The sequence below is a fragment of the Tetrao urogallus genome (genome assembly GCF_951394365.1).
Source record: "Tetrao urogallus genome assembly, chromosome: 2".
Lineage (NCBI taxonomy): Eukaryota > Metazoa > Chordata > Aves > Galliformes > Phasianidae > Tetrao > Tetrao urogallus.
The window spans coordinates 52,084,978-52,110,128 of NC_136814.1; the positions used below are offsets into that span (position 1 = coordinate 52,084,978).

Here is a 25,151-nt window from a genome sequence, read left to right on the forward strand (position 1 = left end):
ACTGATACAATGATGATTTGAAAATACTGAGATGGCAATAACAGCAGTCTTAATAGTTATCAGTAATGATTAAGATATATTTCCTTGCACAAAACAATGTTGAAAACAGAAAAAATATACTCCAATCATTCTTTCTTTAGTTGTAATTTTGGGTTTGATTGAAAATCTGAATTAATTCTCTTACTAGCTTTTACAGTTACTACGTCACAGAAAGGGGACTTTAAAATAATAGTTAGTGTCACCATTCTACAATTATCATGCAATGCAGCATAAAAAACCCCATTTTTTTGTCATGAGAATAATCAATATTGGCAACATGCCAGACAACTGAAAGTCCTTTATGGCACATGAATGTAATAAGTGAGCAAAGATAAACGAGGATACAAGCTCGTTTTTCATTACCTATCTGTCAGTATGTCTATGACTGCCTGCTGTTACACCATGACAAACTCAATGTGTACCAGGCTATCCATCAGAAAGAGAGGAGTAATTCATCTAATACTGGCTATTGTAAAAGTGTTCAAGAATTTTACTGCAAGATAAGGAAATTCACACTCCTGACTTCTTCAGACCCAAGTTATATTTATGTCTCTGATGACTAATCATATGATTCTAAAAGCATCATTATTTATTAGAAGGCTATAAGTCATAGGCAACTGATAGATTTATTCAAATTCTAAATTTTCAGTGATTTACCGTGATTAGCAGGCAACAATGGAAATTAATAAGAAGTAGTTCATAGGTATTCCCTAATAGGGATAAATGCACTTGAATAAAAGTTTGTCAAAGTGTAATTCTGCCACATTAAGCAAAAGATACGCACGCAATAAAGATGTCCCATTAGGTACTGTCTGCAAATGGAGTGGAAGAGGTTTTTATGAAGAAGCAAGGATATATTACAGGAACAATTTAATAATATGAATCACTATAACCTAACTTAGTCAAAGGTTTGGCAAGAAACAAAAAGACAAAAGGGACTAAAATAGAATCTTTCCAAATTACTATGGTTACACTTGCTTGATATCTACTTCAAGAAAAAATATGAAAGAAAATCTGGAAACACTCTGACATACAGTTTAAAGACTTTAAGGTTCCCTGACGATCCTAGATCATCACACTGCTGGTAAAAGTCCTGTGTTTTCAGAGGAGAGTCTTCTTCCAGCAGGGATAGCAAGTATCTTTCTTGATAGGCATGGAAAATAGCAGCTGTGACCACAATAGTTGCTGAGTTTTCTGGTAGTAAGGGTGCTAAGAATTCTGGAAATGTAAAAGTCTGTGAACAATCTTGTGTTCCAAAAGGAACATTATAAATAACTTGACGGAGTTTTTATTTTATGATTACTTAGACAGTGCTCTAATAAATTATTCCAGGGCAAGAAAATTCCTGGATGTTCTCAAGCCACAGATGGTAATTCTTATTATACAGGCAAATATCCCAAGCCCAATTTCAGAATTTTTCCTTTCCTCTTTCCATAAATACAGAACAAAATCTGGAGAAGAAATATTCCTTTGATAAAAATCAAAGAACAATCAGCTATTGAACATCAGGGATGCTCCATCCCTGGAGGTAGATGGGGCCACGGGCAACCCTGGCCATGGCAGGGGGATTAGAACTGGATGATCTTTCAGGTTCCTCCCAGCCCAAGCCATTCTATGATTCTGTGATTAATATGAGAGCTAAACAAAAGTAGATTTAAAATCATCAGACATTTCTAATAAAACTGATTCAAAGAAATGTTTAGCTGAAATTTCTATGAATATGAATGTGTGAAACTCAATTACATTCAAACCATTTGCATCTATTTAAATCATCATTTGAGTTTTGCTCCAAAGTCTACATAAAGAGCAAATAAAACACCAGTAGCCTATACTACTAGGACTACTAAACACTGTCTTCATTACTGCTTTTTGCTTTTAAAGTACATAGTAGCTTATGTAAAGATGAGATTGATATCTGGCTAGTTTGTTGCATGAATGAATTTTGTTCTGTTAGATGCTTACACTCTAGTGATTATTCTTTAACAATTATCATAGTGTTATGTTTAGTCTGAGTTCAGATTTGGGTTCTTTGGCCAAAATTATAGTAGATTGCTGGTGTTCTGGTGTTTTTTTTGTTTTTTTTTTTAATGTTTTTTTCTTTTTAATCCCAGGAGGTACTGTGCATCTCAGATGCTATTTCATAGCTATTTCATAGCCGTGTATTTTCATTTGTGAAAAAAAGATGAAAAAATATTTTTGAAGTGATGACAAATTATAGCAGCCTGTACTGTAGTACTGGAGATCATTCTGCATTTTGAGGGATATGTCCTTTTATTTTTCATGCGTCCATGATGATCGGTCAAGACCTGCGTGAATGTCTTGAACACTCATGGACATCCCAGGCAGCAATAGCCTAACAACCTTCATGTGGACAACTGGATCAGCCTTATGGCCCTGTTAGCAGTATTTACACTGTACAGGAAGGTTGAATATCTACTCAATCTGCAGAAAGCTACGCATATATATATCTACATTCACTTGTCTCATGCTAAACCTGAAATGTATTGATAAAGTTGTTAGTGCACAATGGGTAACACAACAGGCTGTTAAATATGATTTTCCCTTTTCATTGGTTTAAAAAAAAAAAAAAAAGAAGAGGAAAAGATAAAATCTCTTCCGCATTTGTAAGCAAATAATTTTTCATCCATATGGAAGATATGGAGGTCCATCTGGTACTCCTGTCACTCAAGTAAATGCTGTGCTAACCTGTTTGGATGATTACAGGAAAAAAAGGAAATAGAAAGCAGGGGGGGAAGTAGGGAGTTGTAAGCAGTTTCATAAAAACATAATAAATAAACTTGGAATAACAGTCACATTTCATGTTCAAACACAACTGCCCATGTTACCTGGAAATCAGATGCATTATTCTGTGGACTGACACTGAAAGAAGAACCTTTGAATGAAGTTGAATTTACAGAAGACACTCCAAGTGCAAGATTGCGTGTTGAAATACTCATGGATGGTCCTGTGAACTGGATCTTTAAAGCCAAGGCATCAATAGTTTTAAGAGCTCTGAAAACAGAAATAAAATTATTTTATTCTACTCTATATGCTCTCCATGTATTCTCTTCACCTTAAGGCAATCCTCTTATGCTTCTGTCACCCAGTTTTGCATCCACAAGGAGACGGTCAAGCTGTAAACATACGTGTATCTTTTGAACACAGAAGGTTTTGATAGATAGAATTTTTCTGATTTACATGTCACTGGTCCTGAAATTGTCTTCTGACAATACCTTAATATACGCTGTGTCATTCATCAACAGTCTTTTTTTCCATTAAAAATTTTTGTCATGTACATTAATTTTATTACATAATAAATATCTGCTTAACTTATTTGGAATTTCTTTTCACAGAAATCAGAAAAAAATGATTTCTTTTATGGTACTTATAGGGAAGAATGAATCAATTTCCTAAATTTTTTTAAAAGCAAATGCAGAAATACTTACTCTGAAGATGATGCTGCCAATACACTGTCTGAACTGTTTAGAATATTGGAAAAAATTGTCACCACAGTAGAACCCAGAGATTCATCAATTTCTTCATCATTCACAATTTTTTTGAGTTTCTGAACAACATCATTTACTTTGTCTGAGGTAAGCTGCTGCCCTTCACCAGTGAGATTCAAAAGCTGATTGGCAATATCAGCTGCATTTTCTGTTGAAGCAAAAATAGTAAATAATCTGTAGCAATCTTGAGGTAATTTAAAAATACAAATTTTTATCCTCATTACTGAAAATACAGATCATGTTCTGTGGTAGTTATAATAAACATGAAACTGTATTATTTTACCTCATTCATGTTTTCATTTAAAGCATATATAACCTGGTAATTCTTATATACTGTCTGCATGGGTTGTGACTTGCTTTACACTGATTTGATCTGATTTTGTAAATCAGAGCAACTACTGAAACGGCTGATTGATAGAAAAGGGATTAAGAAATAAAACCATATTTTCTTTTTTCTTCTCTTTATGATATTGTCTTTTTTGGGAAGAGATGGGAAAACCAACAACAAAACAAAAACAACAGTGACAAACGAAAAACAAAAACCAACAAAAAAAACCCCAACACCTGCTTCTGTGTTCCCCTTGAAGCAAAATCAGTGTGTCCCAAAGTCACCACTACTGACAAAAAATTCACTTTTCATCTCTGGGGAGAAAGTCTGACCCCACCGTGAATGTTGTCAATTCATTTGCGTGAATGCACTCTTACTGAGAGGGCTGGGCAATACAACACAGAAGCAAATTTCATGAGAAGAATCTTCCTACTAAGGAAAGGCTGACATTTTGTTTAGTGACAAAGCATTAGTATAAACTGCATGTTAAACAATGCTTTGAGCCATCTGGATAGAAAACCATGTAAATACTTAAATTTTACAATGTCAAATATTTTATATTTACTGAAAAATCACAAATAAGATTTCAAGAGAACATCAGCCTTCTTTGGTCTGAATGTGATTTTGGACTTTTCTAAAGCTGAGTTTTATAATGCAGCTTTTGCTGTTTGCTGTAGAGTGTCCATTTCAGAACAAAAAATGTTTTCATGTAGTGTGACTATAAGTACTCATCACAATCCACTAAATTAGGTCAGGCTCCATATGAAATCCCCATCAGTGGTGTAAGATAAAAAGTCTTCTATGGGAAAGCAATGCAGAAGGAACAGCTTGCTGTAGCTCTGAGTTAACTTCGAGAATATCCTGCTCTTCACTAACTCTGGCACTAAAATAGAATGCAAAAAAAAAAAAAAAGTTGTCTGTTCATTTTTTAACTCCTTTAGCACCAGAATGATATCAAGGGGTACTTTTCAAACTGATAATAAATCTGAAAATGCCTGATCATAAGCTCTGTGAAAAGAGTAGAATTCTTTCCCCTGGTATCCATGGTCATTGGAAATATTTAAAAATTTGTACAAACTTGAGTATCAAACTGGCGCAAGCTTCCTGCCTCTGTTCTCGATGAAATTACCTGAAGAATTTGATTTATTTCATTAACTGATATCCAGAATGGGTGGGTTGGATTCAATTTGGTGCACTTCCCTAGAACTTTGTCCATATGTTTTTCTTTTTAAAAAACAAACCAAAACAAAACAATAATAGTAAAAATGAGCAATACATTCTGCCTTAGTGTAACTTTCCTCCTTATAGTAGTTAGAAACCAAAATGTACAAAGCTGTTACTTTAGCCAAAAATCTGTATCTATACACCTACCTGTGCAATTTCTAAGATCTGGTTGGCCCCAGTATGATGTGTAATTCTGCAGACCCAAATAGCTAAAGAGGAGAAATGACAAAATGTACATGAAATATAATGGCGTAATTATATAGATGTTTCATAATTGTTTTGCGTGTGTCATAGTGATACAATATTGTTGATTCACAAATTTTCTTGCAATACTAGCTCACTGAAATTAAATGTATGCTAGACAGTGGACATATGTGATCTGTAGAGTGCTGGAGTTGAGAAAAACTCCAGTTCCTTCGGACAAATTTAATGCTGATTGCAATACTGACTTGACAAATTGATTAACAGAAAATGTGTATTTAAGAAAAGACCCAAAATTTGACACAAGCTATTATGTCCCTATTTAATATAGTCTAATCAGATGCTGTTTCTATATTTTTTCTTTGATATAAATGGCTTTGATCAGGTCAATAGCAAGCGTTAATACCTTCAGAAGAACAAGAACAGGGGCTGTGCAGAGATAGAATATTACACCATCTATGAAAACCAGAAGGTCACCATCAGATACAGGTCCAAGATGAGTGACAGACATAAAAAGACTGTAAGCTTTTTCAAAATGTTTTTCTATAAAGCCTTACCATAGCAAAATTCCCACATATAGCTCAGAAATTAAGCACACTTCTTCCTAGATTTCCTTTCAGGAGAACCATGATACCATAGTATAAGATAGACAGGATTGAGAAAGGGAAAAATTTAGCCTTTCACTCAGTACATGCTTGAATAAAGTTATTCCGTGTTTGCTTGGAAGCACAAATCTAGAAAACACTACGGGGACAGGTTTCTTTGTCTCAGAATAAAACACACCATACCTGTGCTCTGTGTAGGTAAAAGCTAATGTGGGCATAGAAAACACAGTGCAACACAGAACACAGTAACTTTTTTTTAGAAGTGTGGCAGACACATAACCAACACTATTGTTTATACCACAAATGAATAATAAAGATAAGCAATACTGGGGCAGCAAAGGCCAGAAGGCTTAATTTTTAACGATTCGGAGACTGACATAAAAACAATCTGACCCATGCGCTACTTACTTTAAAACAAAAGTTGGTCTATCAGAATCTAGCTGTTCTTGTATAAGATTATGAGGCTGAGGAAGTGAGTTAGTTAAAAATAATGCTGATTGTTTTCCTGTTTGGCATAGAACCTCAAAGCTGATTCCTACCCATGTTGACATATTGTTTATAAAAAGTGAAAGATCTAGTCTTCTCAGAACATGTTCCAGATGCAGTGGGTGGATGAGACTACTGTATTGCAATAGGATGATTGTTAATCATCCTAAATACTGAAGAGATTAATTAATACTGCATTCAAGACACTCATAGGAGATCAAAGCCATATTATTCTAGTAATATATCAAAGGAAGTCATAATATTCTCTTTTTAAAGAGGGGAAATAGAACTACAGTGTTTAAATAATTGGTTGATGTTCACAAAGAAAGGCTATATTAGGGAAAAATTATCCTCAACCTTAAAAGCTTAAGTCCAAATCTTTGAGCATTAGACTACCCACCTTCACATACGACTAATTACTAATAACATTCTTGTTTCAAAGGATTTATTTTACCTTCATTTAACTGGATAAGAAGTTCTGGATTGAATTAAATAAATGTACTACTCATCTTTGCAAAACTTTTGTCAAAAAGTTTCTTGCTCAAGTTGAGATTGGTAGTCAAGTAGTAGCAGATATTTGATTTTGGCAACGTTAACATCACAAACTGAAGAAAGCATGTTTGTTCAGTAAGAAGGTGCTATTTTCACTTTGATCATGTATTACATCCTACAGCAGTAGTAGATAAGCTTTTTTCTCTTATTAATGAAGTATATACTCGTACTGCACACACATGTTCTCTCACAGCATAGAAATCATCCTTCTGAGAACTGGTATCATTCAATGGCATCTGTTGTGGACGATAAGGTCTAACTATATAACCAGAAAACTGAAGCTCTCAGCTTCTCTGGTCTTTAACCACCTACCAGGTTCTTGATGCAATCTGAACTGAACTCCCATGGCAAAATGTAAAGTTGGTAACTGTTGGTCTGGTGTCTGGCCAAAAATAGTTCGGAGGGTTTTCTTCAGCTAAACATTTCTCTGTAAAAATAAAAACATCTCAATTAGTGTTAATAACAAATTTCTTCATTTGTGTTCCATTTCTGTACTAAACTCACTATCCATTCTGCAGCATGTAGCTCTCTTCAGATGAAATGCTTGAATGTTTTCCATAGACTAATGGTAATGGAGGGTGTACAGCAGGGGACAAAATATACTGCTACTGATGCTGAAGGAAAAGCACTGAATGTGCAAACTGCATCCATTTGAGTTCCACCAGCCTCTTCTTTTTCCCTACCAAAGGAAGAGCAATCTTGCACTAGAAGATGACTGCAAAAATCTGGGGGATTCACGATAGCTGGAAGAAGATTGATTAAGGACAGTGGTTGATAGAATCACAAAGCGGGCTGAGGAGAGGATATGAGGGTCCTCAGTGGTCAAAAATGTCTCATAACATCTCTGGCTGTATCTCATACTTCTTTATCCTCAAACAACCAAAGCAGTCAAAAGGAAATGTCCTAGCCTCTTTGAACCAGACAAAAAAAAAAACACTGAATGAAGCAACCTTGACAGCTATATTTGTTTTAAAAGAGATATCTTGATATCCCTCTGAGATCAATGGAGCAATGAAAAGGGACAATTCAAAATCTGAGATAGCTATACTGTTTGGAAATGTATGATTATTTTAACATAGGAGATGCTTATTTTTGGACATTCAAATAAAATTAGTTGTGTAATAAGGCTGAATCTACTTACCCACTGGATCAACTTCCACTGTATGAAGCCTATATCCCTCTGCTATGGACTCATTATTACTTATGAGCTTTTGTCGGATGTCTTGCTCTTCTAAATTGATGTTGTTGGTAGCATTATAAACCAGAAGGGCTAGAACCTCAAAACTGCAAGGAAAATTATGCAAATGTTTGAGTCAGAACAGCAGATCCCAAAGATGTGGAAATAAAAATATTTGACAAACTCTAGTTTTCTCAGTAAGAGCGTCACCAAGATGCCAAGAATATTGTTTGTTACTTGTAAATCATACAGCAACAGGAAAAGAATGTACGGTTGGGAAATTTCATCCTGTAGTTACCATTAAAGAAGCAGCTCGCTAATAAAGCCAGTAAATATTTTGAGAAGATTTAGATTACCTCAAGATATTTTAAAAGATGAAAGCAAAAAATATTCTCCACTGTGAGTGCCCAATGCGCATTTCTAAACAGGTCCTAATTAAATCAAAAATCTGGTTGCTAATGGCTTAGCAACTTAAAAGCTGTAAAGCTTAGAAGCTTTACAGAACTTGTCAGGCTGGAATAAGTCATCCTCTGGAGGGCCTTTCTCTCCACTGACTACTGAATAAGACTAGAAGACTAATAAAGAATAGATGCCTACTTTTCAGATGCTCAAATCTTGATGGAATGAAAAACACCCTCATACATTTCTATGAAGTGTATTTTAGTTCTAATTAGGAAAATCTAGTTACTCAGATGAGTAATTCAAGTTCGAGCAGTAATAGCTGTTTTGTACTACAGCCCACTGCTACTTTCTCGGGCTTAAGAAGTAGTTCAAAGTGCCCAAGTCTCTTTCCTGTGAGAGAAATAAAACAGTCTCCACCCTTGTCCAAAAACATAGCTTTTCTGGAAAGAAAATAATGAATGGGAAAGAAGTTCTAGCAGGACACAGGAAAGAAATTGAGAGTGGAAGGCTGAAAGATTTCCTCCTGGGACACAGAAAACCCATGTTGGAGAAGAGAATGTGTTGGTACCCAAGAGCACTGCTTGGCTACGGTTAATGGGAGATGACGCCACTGAAGCATGGAACATTGGATCTTCATGGGAGCAGAAATGTGGAAAAAAGGAAAAATCAAGCCTGCTTTGGGCTGCCTTCATCTTAGCCTTGCCCTTGTATACCCAGAATCTTGAATTAAGACAGACCTTCCTGGTGTGTGATCAGTTCCTGGCAGCCTGGGAAGTGGCAGCACTGCCAGCACATACAGTGAGCAGCAAACAAAGCGTCTTTCACTGGGGGGACCCCAAAGCCAGGAAGTAGCAGTGAGCTGCTGGGTCTGGAATGCTTCTTGAAGAATAGAAGACAAAATCTGCAAGGGTACTGTACAGGAGTGGGCTGGGAGAGATTTCTGGAACCCCCTCTTAGATAGACTGATGCCAAAAATCTGCCTCCAAATGACATCCCAGAGCTGTTCTTTCTGGAGGTGCCTAGTGTGGTACAGTACAAAATTAGTTTACTGTACGATGTTGCTGTGTGATGACAGACTTAACTATCTTTCTGTCAGAACTCATGTTGAAAACTGCTTACCTCCAACAGATACTTCTGAAAAAATCTCATTATTGAAATGGTATTTAAACTGGCATTAGAAATAAAAAACTTATCCTTCTAGGGGAAAAAAAGTAAGAAAAGCAAAGCCCAAGACTCATAAAGCCTTCAAGAGTCATGAATATGAGCTGAATACTCCACACATTTCACTATTTGACCCCTAAGAAAAGAATTACATATGTTACTGGTTGTTTGCTTTGTTTTCTTTTGAGCATCTGTACTCTTTTTTTCTTTCTTATATTTGCAGTTTTAACACACTGCTGAAGAATGAGATAAAAACGTGGTACAGGTTACCTGCTGGCTTGGCTTGCTTTTTTTTGTTTGTTTGTTTCGTTTTTTTTTTCGTTTGTTTGTTTGTTTGTTTTTCCTTGGAATGTGTTTCAGCAGAGAAATTCCAGCTATTTCTAGCCAGGCCACACTTGACCTGCTCCTAGGTATATGAAGTTCCTCCTAACATTCCTTTGGACTTGACAAAGTGGTTAACACATGGCAATAGACTCAGCAGGGTGAATGTGCAGACTTTTGCTGTACATGTCAGATATATTATGAGGCACCTGTTTATAATGGCATTTATTTTTAGCAGAGCATGGAAATTGCCTACAGGATTGCCAATACTTAGAGCCCTCCAATGCTTCAGCCCCACAGTCTCCTGGAACTTATCCATCTTTCCTGGCTTCTGGCTTCACTCATGTATTCCCTTTACTTCAGAAGAGGAAAACTTAATATTGCTGATGCCACTCCCTACCTCAGCACTTGGCTGCAAAGCAGAAGTAGTAAGTGAAGAGTCACTGCTACTACTCTGCTGCTTATTGCAGTACTACCAGCAAAACAAAATGATATTTAGTACCTGTAACTGCACAGGATACACAAAACAGAATTATAGATCAGGTAGAGTTGGTTAGATTTATTTTGAATAGCTATGGGAATAATGATGGATGAGGTAGGATTGGGTACAGTTGTCTTGAATGATTACAGAGAAAAGCATTGATTATGAAGCTCATACAAAAATAATCTGTTAGACCATTTTGTTATTTGTTTTCTGAGAAACTTGTAGAGCACCAGTGAAGTATACTATGTATTAAGAGCCTGTTCCATATTATGATGAAAACAAATTCTATAAACTTTTCAGAATGACTCATGCTAGCTTCCCAAAGTAAGTAAATACCTACTAACTTGACAGCTGATGCAATATGAAGCTGAGTGCTTCCTTCCACTTTTATCACACTTGGAGCCCAGAAAGAAAACATTTTAATAGAGAAGAAAAAAATCCTCAATTTGTGAAACAACAGATCCAAACTCAAATAAATGGCAATACATGCAATACTGTGCATACAGTGCCATACTGTGCTGTACCGTGGGATCTTACACAGCCAACCTTATGTTCTTTATTGAGTGCCATATAAATGCAGGTGGATTCTTGCAATCTATTAGAAATTACATCACCCACAGTAATTTGTAGCATTACTGCTGTTAATATAAGAAAAAGTTGGCTCTGGTGTGGGTAAACAGAATGAGGTTCCTTTTTTTCTGTCTCTCTTGTCTTTGGGTGTCAGCTGGAATAAGCAGGAGAGCCAGGAAGATCACTGGCTGTCCCTCTTTGCCTTGGCCTGCTGAGCTCAGCAGAGGGGAGGCTGCAGGCACTGCAAGCTGCACTGGGTCATGGGGATGGTAAGGATGGGACTTGTGCTGCCGCGGCGCTGAATACAAAGGCAGCTTTATTCTCAGGCAGGGTGACTCAGAGCTGTTCCAGGACAGTGTGCCTACACATGGGCTGAGCTCTCACTGCTGCATGGTGCAAGGAACCCGGAATGAGGATTAGCGACTAACCATGTGAGCCGCACAGCACAGGCAGTGGTGTACCTGTTGGTAATCAGCAGCGCGTGTCTGTTCTCTCATTTAGGTCCACCAGACAGAATGAAATAACTGTGGCTCTCAAACCATTCAAACAAATCACTACTAATTTGTTTTGCTGTTAATGCTCTTTGATTTAAAGTGTAAAAAAAAAATAATTTTTAAACCACCTCAGTACTCAGTAAATCTGAACTACCACTGACAGTGGAATTTTTCTCAAATACCCAATCATATTTGAGAAAAAAAAATAAGATATCAACATTAAATTCCTTAAAAATCTTGCTGTTATTCTGGCTTTGAAGATAAGTAGTGATGAATAGATAAAATTCAAGACTGGGAGTACATGTGTAGGCTCCACTTCTAAATACTGCCAACTCCTGAGTATTAACTAGACAACTAGAAAAGAAAGTTGACTGGCATAGGCTAGTCAGTGAAGACTCAGTAATACAGACAGTAGACAAGATGCTAGAAAACATGCAGAATGAGAGAGAAAGAAATTTGAGAAGTCTGCTAATGAAGTCCATAATGGAATTTGAAAGTCCTTTCTTATCAGGAATATTGAGCTCAGTTCTGCAACCAAAAAACTATAGCGCAGTATAGGGCAGTTAGAAGTACTCTGCAAAACCATCTTAATTGTCAACAAATCTTCACTTGAGGTGATAGCATTAAAAAGTTCAGAATTTAAAATATGAGAAGATTTGGTATGAAGACCTCTGTTTACAAGGGAATGTAAGCAGAAAGACAAAGAGAGAGGGATGGAATACCTCTTGGTTCTGCAGTTAGTCTTGGCTGAAATGAGTATTTGATTATGCTTGAAATATCTTCCAGAACAACAAAGGAAATCCCTATTCACCCTGAAAATTGCAATCCAGTACTTTCCTGAAAAATGACATCTGACAATGCAGGCCTGTAAGAAACCCAGTTAAAGTCAGTGGAAAGATGCTGGAAGTCAGTGGAAGCTGGATCAAGATGAAACATTTTCGGCAAGAGACAAAGGAGGAATCATTCCTCAGTCACTCTGGTGGAATTCCTGAATTCCTCTATTTCTTAAGAAGGCTTACTTTACAGATCACCAACAAAAGGTGACAGTAGGACACTATGCAGAAATGTGAGTTCAGATGGTAACTACAAAGTTAAGATCAAAGGAAGCAGGAGTGGACCAGTTTCAAGTTGTTCCTAAAACTTCACCTGCAGAAACCAGGAAGACTTGCAAATAAGAATAGGCATCACAGATGTGTTCATTTAGAATAGCATTATTATTTCATAATGAATAATCCGGAATAATTATAAAAAATGCAAAAGCCTAATATTTTGTTTATTTAACCTTACTCAGTAAAGATCCTTATAGCAAAACTATGTTGCTCTGATGTTGCTAACACTTGTCTAAAACTATTATACAATCTAATTAGCTTAAACTTTAAGTGTGTTCAACTTTCCATTAAGCAACACAGCAGCCAGGAACACAGCATGCAGGATCCTGAATCTGCCTTACTGACACTGGTAGCAGAACTCCCACAGACTTCAAAGAGGCAGGACTATGCTCAGGCATCTCACATTTCCTGCTTTCCTCTTTATTTTCATTTCTAAGAGAATAGATTTCTTTTTAAGTTTAGTGGTCTTTAAACAGATTGCAAGCACTGCGGTCTTTAATTTGGATGAGTTGTTTAACAGTAGTAACCTTAGCATTTTTTCACACAGAAAATAAAAGCAGGAAATAGGGCAAAGTTATGACAATTGAGTAGTGGAAGCTTCAGAAAACACAATTTGCGTATTAAATAGAGAAAAGTTTATAAATGTGTTGGGGCCACAGTTCTCAAAACTGATTGAAAAATGAAAGGAGAAGCAGGGGAGCTGAGATGCTTAGCGAATATCAATTATCCTGCTGAGGTAGCCCAATTATTAGCCAGCTGACTACACCTAGGATAAGCAGGATCCGTCTGAGAAAAGCAGCAGCAGCCACAGAAGAGTATGACATCATAAAAGGTGAAGGATTAATGAGAGAAACAAACACATTCATAATTTATCTACATAACAAACACAAATTGGCATCACTTTCAAAGGTTTGTGCAAAGTTACAGGGGATAAACAGTTATGCTCATATCCCATTTATATCTTTCTGCTTTATTTTGAAGAGCTGCCCTCTCATTAAGAAATGGCAGCACTATGATGAGAAGAAAACAAAGACATAAACAGAAGTACAGATGTGACAGAATTTTGCCTATTAATGTAGTTAATAATCTACCAAAGTGTTAGAGTGATACACTGCTGTCATCTAAAGATCTTATGGTTTTAAAGGTTCTGATAATATTGTGCATTTTTTGGACTTGGCACTCCGTTTGTCTCTCATCAACATCCATGATAACACTTACTAAGCACAATGTCCTTTGAATTTCTGCAGCTCATAGAACTCAGCAATGAAAGAATAACAGTCCATTTCCATAGTTTTGTTTTGTTTTGCTCTTCTCCAGAATGCAGTACAGTTCATAATATTTATTTGGAAAATACATGTTTTTAACTTGCCAAAAATAAAAGCCAGCTTCCTACCTCCCTCTAGCAGCTTCTATTTATTGTTCGAATCTTTAATGATTCTTCCTCTTTCATTTGCAAGAAGGCTAGGTGAGGTGATAATAAGAGCAATTTGTTGATAAGACAGCAAGTTAAGCAAATAAGGGTTGAAACAATGAAAACTGATAGAAAAGTCTGGTCAAGTTTACTGCTGAGTTGTTGTTTTTTAACTGTTGTATTAAATACTAATCCAAAAGGTAAGGGGAAAATATATGAATTATGAGAATTTGAATTAATGTAAAGAGGGAAAACTTCTCCAACAGCAGTTTAAATAATTGTGCTAGTGCCCTACAAGGATGAAAACTATGGTCTTGTGCAAAATCCAGAGATGAGAAAGTTTAGTGAGTTGGACTAGTGTGATTACTTCTGTAAAATATAAAGATCATAACAGTTCTGGGTTGTGTCTAAAGTTTTACCTGTGGAATGAAATTATATTCAGATGAAGATGATGAAAAATAGAGTAAGTAGTACTTCAAAATTAAGGGAAAAACTGGAGTGTGTGTGAGGAATTTATTCTTACTTTAGCAGAAATAAGAAAAATGTTGGGCAAATATTTATAGAAACAATTTCTAGGAATGCTTCATGGAAACTATCAGAAATTACATTCAGAATAAGTTACATACAAGAACTCAGCTTCAGCATTTTAGTAGATCCAGTTAGACTAGTTAGGATGCCAGTAAGACAAAAAATATTACTTCCATTGTGGATTAAATTTCAACCTGCAACCTGCTAACTTATTATTCTCCAAATTGTTGCTATGATGTGTTGTAGGTTTTGCTAAGAATCTTAACTAGGAAAAACTCCAGAAAGTTGAAAACTTAACAAAGCATGATGAAACCAATGTTCTGGAGGAAGTAAAAAGAAAAAAAAAAGGAATTTGCTATCTGGATTTTCTCATTAGCCCAGGCCATCCTTGAAATACTTTATGACATATTAATAACACATAATACAATTGTCTCTGAATTTATAACATGTATTTATGGCACTTTATGGCTCACAGACGGTGAGCGAAGTAGACAGGCCTAGGGTTATCCCACATAACAGTGACATATAATAGTGTATAGAAGTAGTCTAGTGCTGTAACCACAGTGCAGTAGGGCAATCATGGAGAACACCTTGTTAAAGAAAATGCAGTAAACTGCATGGCTCTGGTTTGTGGCCATAGAACCATATATTGTCATAAATATTGACAGACAGACAGACATATGTACAAAGCATACACCGTCAGACAGGGAACTGACACATTTTTCATGTTTGAATGTGCTGGAGTCATCTCTCCCTCTTAAACAGCTTTTTTAATAGATCAGGAAAAAGAAACAAAATCCCAAGGACTGAGTGATGGTGTGGTGCCATGAGAAGAAACCAGATGTTCAGTCTGCAATAGAACAGATGCTGACAATATGGACTGCAAATCTCATAAAACACTCAGCAATAAGGTTGGGAAAAGCTTTACATTCTCCTGCAGCTTGGGATTGTTCGTGAGACCTGACACATGGTCTGAACTTCAAAGGTTTTGCTGGCACAACTGTATCATTTGAAAGTGTGAAAAAAAACCCACAACCACATGACTATACCCTACCATAAATGTAGTTCAGGGAGCAGAATAGCCCTTTCAGAGTCTAGGTTTATACTATACCAGCTAAATATTTTTTGCCAATAAGAGCTGCCTTTCTGCTGTGGGTATGTGGGAAGGAGATAGTACCATTTATAAATCCTTTTAAGTGTAGGTAAATCCTACAGAAAACTGTAAGCACTGGTAACTACTTCCTGATGGTAAACTGGAAATACTGGACTATCTTTGAACTTAAAAAGCTCATATTTACCACTGCAGTTCTCTAGGGTTAGCAGCTGAAGATTATGCAGGACTTTTGCCTATGCTGCAAAATGATATGTCCCATACACACATCTCCCCCCTCCCTCCCAAGACTAATTATGTTTTGGTTTCCTCTCTTTAATTTGGTGCTAAGAGTCACTCCCTCCCCATCTGTCCCTCAGAAATCAGTGTGCTGCTTTCAAAGAAATCCCCTGAGGCCCAGTTTTCAGGAGGTGTGACCGATCTAACTGGCTGCCTTTGAGGCCATCCTAATGCTAGTGCCTCAGAGACCAGCAGAAGTCAGGAAATGAGAGCATATGGTAAATAGTTTAACGCATACTAGTTTGGCTTTCAACTCTAGCATGATTTTTCAGTGTTTTGCATCTAGTAAGATGTGTATTAACTCAAAAGGCTCTGGTCCAAATAAATGCGATGCCAATGGACAGATACCCTGCACCAGAGCTTGCTGCTGAAGGAAGTGCATCCTGCCATACTACAGATACATCTATGATGGTATTCAGTTTTCTGGTAAATGAAACCTGAACTCTGAAAGATGATCTGTTAGAGTTCAAAGAAGATCAGTGGGTTTAAATCTAAACAAACATGATAATCAGCATGACATTTGTGAGTACACTCAGAGCACTCAGGTCCCCAGCAGTTATATATTTACAGACTAGCAGCAGCTCTAATAAGCTAATAATAAGCAATAAAGTCATACTATTTGTAATAACAGCTGTTGATTTTGTTAATAAAAGTTCTATAAAGTCATTACCGTTTACTATCGATGCTTCTTTTTTCTCTTACTGCCTCTTTTATAGTACCAGGTTGGATGCTATGAAGAAAATAAACATTAATTAGAGTAGGTTAATCCTCTAAAAGGAGTGTGGCATAAACATCTTCTCCCTTCATTTACCTGATATTGACCACATATACAGTGTAATTCCAGTTCTGGAAAGTATGGTTTAGCTGAAAAACAGGAAAGCATTGATCACAGAAATGGCACATTAGTAGAACATTTTGTCATTTAAAACAGAACTCCACCTCTCTTTCCCCCAGGAAATTCCCTTCAATTTTTCAAAGCAAAGAGAACACACTCCCATCACAGTGAAGTGATTGTTAAATTGTATGTACAATTGGTAGTGAAAAATGTATTCATTTCTTTTACTGAGAGAAGGAAATCTCTATGAGGTCATGACAGTGAATAGGTGAGTGCACAGGATATGGAACTTTACTCCCTCTCTGTCATCTTAAATTCTCAGAAGCACTGTAATTAGAAAAGATTCACTGACAAAAATACAGGATCAGTAATCAGTATTCACCTAAATAAAAACCAACTGCCTTATGATAACCTCTATTTCAGACTTTTCTACAGCTTATTCACAGTTGGCAATGGCTGCTCAGTTTTCCCCTCTGGAGAACTGCTTGCATCTTCTGCCAGAGCCAAGTGACACCTTTATAGATTCTCTGGATAAGGCACCAACATACTTCACTTGGCTACTGCTGCTAAGGGAACAACTTTAGCTGGTGTGGATGACTGCATCTATGGTTTATAGAGGATTATCAATGGTTTCTCTTCTCTAGCTTCTGAAAGCTGAAATCCTCCAGGTTTATTAAAGAAAAATAAATAATAAATACCATGTACTTATGACATCACATTTTCATGTAAATAGTTGGTAGACAGTTTGCAGAATGTGTGTCATTATGTGAATTGTCAAAAAAGAACAGAGAATATCTTTATTCAGACAACGAATTTTCAGATGTAGGAACTTCAATAATCCTTCATTTTGAGGGCCTGATAAGGAGCTTATTTCTGCTAAAATGGGCTGAAAATCTAAAACTACTAGAAATCCCAACAGCTGACCTATGGGAGAAAACATCTAAAGCAGACAATACTGTAGTGAATTGGAAAAGTTTACTGCATCACACAGATGAACACTGCATGTTTATTGTTGTGTCTATCAAGGTTCTGCACCTGGGTTTGGGCAAACCTAAGCACAGATATAGGCTGGGTGGAGAATGGCTTCAGAGTAGCCCCAGGGAGAAGGATTTGGTCAGGTTGGTTGATGAAAGACTGAACATGATCCAGCAATTTATGCTTGCAACCCAGAAGGCCAACTATACCTTGGGTTGCACCAAGAGAAGAGTTGCCAGCGGTCAAGGGAATTAATTCTGCCCTTCTACTCTGCTCTCATGAGACCCTACATAGAGTACTGCATCCAACTCTGGGGCTCCCAACAGAGAAAGGACATCAAGCTGTTGGAGCAGGTCCAGAGAAGGCCGTGAACATGATCAGAGGACTCAAGGACTCTGGGGACAGGTTGTGTGTTTTTCAGCCTAGAGAAGAGAAGGATCTTCCAGTACTTGAAGGAGGCCTGCAGAAAAGCTGGGGGAGGGGGGGGGTGACGATGATAGATGGGGGGGGAGAGAGGCTTTTTATAACGCCTTGTAGGAACAAGGCAAAGGGAAATGGCTTTGAACTGGAAGAGGTAGGTTTAGACTAGATATTAGAGAGAAATTCTGTGTTGTGAGGATGGTGAGATGCTGGAACAGGTTGCCTGGAGAGGCTGTAGTTGTCCCTACTCTGGAGGCATTCACAGACAGGCTGGGTGGGGCTTTTAGCAACCTGATTTAGTGGGAGGTGTCCCTGCCTACAACAAGGGGGTTGGAACTAGATGATCTTAAAGGTCCCTTTCAACTTAAATCATTTTATTATTCTGTCACAATGTAACTTCAAAACCACATTAGTATTTGAAGATAGAATTCGTGTACTGACACAGGAACTTTTAAATCTACATTGTTCAGTGGACAACTTTGATTTCCACATACTTTCTAAAATTTCAGCTAGTATCTCCTGTCCTTAAGATGCTGGCTGGCATAGTGGAAACATTTCGGAATTTTATCCATAGTTCTAAACTCCCAAACTAGACCCAAATTAATTACTGCATAAAGTAAGAAAGAAAACTTCACTTACCCATTCTGCAACCACATCATGTACTTTTGATTCTGAGTTGGAGTTGTAACTAAAGACAGTTATAGATATCCTGTAGAATAGCCCACCTGTCCAGTAAAAACAGCAATAACATTAGAAAGTGAGCAAATTTGCTTTTTCAATAATATGAGACTCTAGTGTCATGATGAATATGAAAATTGGGCTGAATCCCATGTACAAGGATTCCTCAAGCTCTTGTTGATAGTGTATGAGCCTGGGATGAGCAAGCCCTGCAGGCTTGCTTGTTACCATTCTCACTAGTCCTATCAATTTCAACAGGAATTCCCTCCCTCTCCATACTGATAGAGACACTTAAAATATGACATGGAAACTCAGAACTAATGCATCTATAAATAGTATTCTGCATATGCCTTTTTTGGAGCAAGATCATGGAAGCATCAGGAATTTTAAAATAAACAGAATTACTGAAATCTGTAACATAGAAAATTTTTGTGCTCAGTCATATTTTTATAATCCAGAAACAACCACTACAAATTTGACCAAAAAAATTATGAGAGCGGACAAAGCTCATCAATTAAAAGTCACAAGATGATTGGGAACAGAACTAGGAGAGAGAAGCACTCCAATTCTTATTTTCTCAGCACATGCTTTGCTCTCAGGTCTAGTAATGTCCGGACAATAGAAGAACTCATGTTAGCTTTATTAAAACTGGCAGCTGAACAAACCATCTTTCAACCTGAAAATGTGCAACATATGGCTTAGAGAAGTCTCATATTCATTACAGTTGTTTTAAACTGATACCAGTTAAATATAAATTCTCTTTAAGCTCATGAGCTGGTAGACAACATTTTATCAGAAAAATTGAATCAAATAAACATTACATCTTCTTATGGTTTTGCTCTCTGTTAATCACTTTTACTTATGATAACAAAATTATCATTAAACTACTAAAAATTCTATCCACTCTTCATGAAGAAATTGGCCCAAGATGTATGTAGGGGGTTGAGAACTTCTGCATCAATTTATTCACATGCATGTACCCATGTGGCATTACTGAGTATTACTATTTAGGGCTATTACCAAATGAGGTTGTGGCTCTTGATCACAGACATATTTTTATGTCTCATATTTTTTAAACATATTTTTAAAGAAATCTTATGCAACTATTACAGATGCACTACACAGAACAGACCAGGATCTGTAGACAATTACAGTGAAATAATCTCTTACTATCTCTTGGCTGGAAAGCAAATGCTTTTTCTATGTCAGAATATTAAACAAATGACCATTTGTTCTAGTTTTATACACACGGAGGAAATTTCATCATTTTACAGCTTCATAGATAATCATTTTACAAGAACTTAAAATTATCTGAAGTATCTTACAATTTTCCAATTTAATTGTAATATTGGTTGCTATTTCTTTCCATTCATGAACCTTGCTCTGTCTCTTCATAAGGGACTGATCATATTTTCAGCAAGATAAGTATGAAAATTCCCTGAGATTAAGTGGCAAATAATAACTTTCATACAGGAAGACGGTTTGCCAGTTACCTTTTTTGGTAAGAGATATGAATTTTCCTGTTTTTCAATTGATTGCCTATTTTTTTCCTCCCTTAAATCAGCAAACATTCAAATTTAGTGTGTACTTCAATTGGAAAATGCTGTGTCCATTGTTATTATTACTGTGACAGTTTCAATTAAAAAAAGAAAAAAAAATAATTCTTGATTTTGGACCTTTGGGAAATTGAAAACACTTCAAATTAAGACAGAATCCCATTTATATGTATATATTTTGTATATATACATATATTTCAGTTTATATGTATAATGTACGTCCTACATATGCTTATAGATACACATACATAGAAAATGTGCATTATGTATATTCTTATAAATTCACATATACCTTATATATAATTATAGTCTCATTTGAATAATTATATATGTGGACGAAATCAACTTAGTATAGGAATATGCAAAGTACTTTTAAAATCAAACTTAGTATCTACAAACAATAGTCAACAGCTTCAAGATCTACACCAGATGGTGAATAAAAGAATGTTTTAATGAAGCAAAAAAAGAACAAGAACAAAGAACTAATCTACATTTTAAAACACTCTCAGGAGACTGCAGTCACAGATAGTGAAAATTAAGAAAAATTTCTCACTCCAAATTAAACAGTGGAAATCCCATCTCAAAGTACTAAATAAAAAAAAATATTTTCATGGGCAGAAAATTGATGAAAAGAAGCCAAAGATAATCTGGAAAAAAAGAGAAAAAAAGAAGTCGGAAAAACAGTTCACCCACACCCAACCCCAACTACAAACAATGGAATGATCAATAGAATACCACAAGTTTCGTTTCTGTTAGTTTCTTTTGTGAAATATTTTCTTCAGGAAATTAAAACCCCAAATATATAGGCACTGTAAGTGAAAAACACTCATAATAATTCAAATAATGAAGTGGCATAAAAATGCATAAAATGCATAGCAAATCAATCTCTATTTTCAAACTATTCTCACAGTCTCATGAGAGTTGATATAGAAAAGGACACAAAAATTAGAAATTACATGTTAATGACATTTACTATCCCCAAGATGTTACAAATTCCCTTCTAGTGTAATTAAAATACTATTTTAAAATATGTTTATATGTTAAATGAATCTATATCTAAAGAATGAAATTCAGCTACTTCTACATTCAATCTACCAACTGAATAGTAGATAAGATGATCTGGTTTTTTTTCTACATCTAACTTCATAACATACTGTAGTTGATCTCTTGTCGGCACAGGCAGCCCAACTCAGGGAAGATACAAGACAAAAGGACTGTGGGACAGCTAGTAAGTTGATTCAGTGGTGGGAAAAAGGTGGTATTGTGGCTTGTCTCAGATGATGAATTAGTTAAGGAATGAACATATGATAAAACTGATGACTGATGGTATATTACAGGTGAAACTTGCATTTGGGAATGCATGTGAGAGTCATGGATTGCTGCTCCAGGTGTCATTAGAGAGTGGTTCTCTTTGTGCTCAATAGTAATTCCACTGTATGAAGATGGCAAAGGTATCACATCATTAATTACTGAAGTTCTTGATATCAGAAGGGAAGAGAAGTGTCCATAATCAATATTTTCAAAATCCAAGACAGAAGTGCTAAAAATATTCAGAGAAGAAATTCCTCCTCTGTTCTTGCTGAAGGATCCATATACCTCTCCTTCCAAATTCTGATCTGAAAGCCTTGATTTGTTAGTTGATGTCAGAATAGTAGAATTCTTTTTTTCGCTATTAACACTAATGATTTCTTGATCGCCTGCCCTTGGAGAGTATCTAATACTGTCCTCTTGATTTTCATTGGAGTTTTTTCCATCTAAGACTGTTATAAGACTTCTTGCTATTTCTGTTGTAGGCAAGTTTAATTCTGCTACATCCCACGCAGGGATCAGGCTTGGAGAAATTATATCAAGGTGGTTCTGAAGATTCTGTGGGAGTGGAGGTGTAGAGTAGCTGTTGGGAAGTGCAGTGATTCTGAATTTTGAGTCTGAATGAGGAGGCTGCTTCAATTCCAAAGACAATGTCGTTACGAATAAGTCAGAACTGTTATTTTTTATAAAAAACCCTGCATCTACCTGAACTTCGCTTCTTGCATTATCACCAGTATTTGTTATAGTATCATTCTCCAAAACACTTTCAAACTGCCATAATACACGTGTTCTTGTACTGTTTACCAAACCATTAACAAGTGTACTGACTGAGCAAACAGTTTGGCCGTCCTTTGAACACGAAGGCTGGATTCCTGAATGTGTTATAAGGACAGAAGCAAGCTGCTGCCTGTTGTTTTGGACCGTCACATTGGTTCTATTTCCTATTACATCAGTTCCACCTTGCATACTTAAACTATGATAAAACATTAATTTTTCCGTAGAGTTTGCAAGCGTCTTGTCAAAGGGACTTATCTGCACAGACTGCACAGGTGCTTCAAGAGAAGGGAAAAGAAAATCAAAATATAACTCATTGCTGGAAGATACAGTTAGATTTGCAAAGTTCACTGTTGACTGGAACTGTGATATTGTCCTGTCATTTCTTTCTAAAATTCTCCTTGAAAGGCCTGGATTAAATAAACTGAAGATTTGCCTTTCTGAAGCCATGGCATGGCTAGAGAAGTTTATTTCTTCAGCTCTGTGATCTAACAACCTAATTGTAGAAGTTTGTTCAGAGATACTGTCCGACTCAATAGGTGAGCTAATGGATGGCAACATTTTTGTTGGGTTAGAAAGCAATTCATTAAATGAGACTAACTGATTTTTTGATGACACCCCAGAAAACACTTTCAAATGATAGGAAACCGTCCAGAAATTTGATGTCAAAGAAGGGGAAATATCTAAATATTTTGTCGGAAAATTTAAGTAACCTGGCTTCCAGGGGATGCCAACTCTGTCAATATTCTCAGGTTCTAATATAGAAAAACCTGACTCTTCACTTTTACTATGGAATGCATCTAAGTTGTTCTCAAGTACTATCTTTCTGAGGGTCTCACTTGGCTTCTTTTGTATATATGCAGAATGTTTTAAATAATTAGACCAGTAATCAGTATTAGACATAAATATGCTGTCACTTTCCAAAGACACGTCTATCAGTGATTGCTGATATGTAGGCAGTGTTGCTACAGCATGCTTAAATGCTGAGTTAGTCCAGATTGTTCCTACTGGAAGTGCTGACATAAGTTGTTCTCTACTGTACACTGTCACAGAATTTGTCAGCTGGCTATCAGTCATAATTTCTGTATATGTTTTTTTCATGTTAGAAGAAGTTGTTGGGTTTGTATGTGGCATGTCCACAGAGGTTGATCGTGTAAAGCCTCCTGAGTAATGCTCCTTAATGTACACAGATGTAAATGGAAATTCACTGTTAGCTGCTAATATGGAAAAATATTTCTTATTAGTGTTGCCTTCTATCATTTCTAGATAAACATTCTGAGGCTCAAAATCAAGCAAATTCAGTCTACTTCTTTGCAACAATGGCTTCTCCTTCATAGGTGATATAGGTAAGCTAGAAAGAGAATGATACTTCTCTTCTTTAATGTCAGAGGTGATGTGATGATGAAATACAGTCTCATTCCAACTTTCAGGCTTCAAGACATCATTTATATGCATGAAATTGAGTGTGTCGTTACTGGAGGATGAAATCCACAGGGCTTCTTCTCTGTGTTCATAAGCAGTGCTTCTGCTAATGGGAAGATGGAATGCTGACTCAGAGTCAGCATAACGCAGCCCATCTGCCAGAGTCTGTGCTTCCTCTGCAGTGAGACTTCTGTTTTGAAGAGGAAATGCTGCATCCACAGAATGATCTGCAACATCATCTGCTGCATCATAAGTGCCATCAGATGAAATTCTAGAATCATTCAGAATATTTTCATTTGGTAACTGATTCATCACAGTGTTATCTAGGTCAATATTTTCTGTAAAAGAAGCCAGGGTACCAATGCTGGTCTCCTCAGAGGCAGATGATGTGGACACAGTTGAATGAAATAAGCTGTATGTGTTCTTTCTCTCCAGATTCTCATCTGCTGAATTTTCACTGAAACGGGGAGGCCTTTGTTTCACTGGCCAAATAATTGGGGTTGAGATAATTCCTATAGTTTTGACCCCTTCTATCCTAGACTCTTGCTGCCTTTTTGGTCGTGAATGGAAGGATTCAGGTGAATTTCTCTTCATTCTGAAGATAACTGTAGCAGGAAGTCTGATTTCCTGCAGGTCTGTGTAGTAAGCCACATAGTTAGCGGATTAAAGAAAATATGTGAAACTTAACTTTTTGTTCTCAGCTGTCTGTTCTAGGGCAATAAACCAACTTACCACCAGGAATTATACCAGTTAGATGAATGAAAGTTTAACTTGCTTCTACTGTAAATAAATTTGGCCTACTATTCTCAGATTTTCTGCTTTCTCTTGATAGCAATCAAATCAAATTTCAAAATCAAATAAAGGGCAACTTGTCTAGTTTTTATACACACTAACATTATCAGGGTGTTCAGCTCCTTCTGTGTCTGGGAAAATCAAAGTTGAATGTTCACGGTGAACATGGAGTGAGTGGTTTCACAAAAGAAAAAAAAAGCACAGTTTGTAAGCTTCAAGATTTTCTTTTTACTTCTACTGCTTACTAAATCCAAACAGAATGAGTTCAGATAAATTCTTTCACAGCGTCTATTATACTGCCTGATTGCCAATATACAAGAAATGATTTGCCAAAAGGAGAAGCACTCCAAGAATGCTAAATCCTACAGTAACAACTGACACATTTGGGGAAAAAAAAAAAAAC

The 25,151-nt window shown here is 36.4% G+C and overlaps 1 protein-coding gene across 1 annotated transcript in view; it reads right to left on the bottom strand.

The window, feature by feature from the left end:
* ADGRG6 (adhesion G protein-coupled receptor G6) overlaps positions 1-25,151 on the bottom strand; it is a gene marked incomplete at both ends in the record, with an annotated part of 103,764 nt that overhangs the window by 24,245 nt on the left and 54,368 nt on the right. The window contains 8 exons of the mRNA XM_079532817.1: positions 2,886-3,051; positions 3,486-3,693; positions 5,245-5,306; positions 7,254-7,368; positions 8,083-8,225; positions 16,659-16,718; positions 16,800-16,852; positions 18,858-18,943. Coding sequence (XP_079388943.1) covers positions 2,886-3,051; positions 3,486-3,693; positions 5,245-5,306; positions 7,254-7,368; positions 8,083-8,225; positions 16,659-16,718; positions 16,800-16,852; positions 18,858-18,943 — 893 coding nt within the window. The remainder of the gene's footprint in view (positions 1-2,885; positions 3,052-3,485; positions 3,694-5,244; positions 5,307-7,253; positions 7,369-8,082; positions 8,226-16,658; positions 16,719-16,799; positions 16,853-18,857; positions 18,944-25,151) is intronic.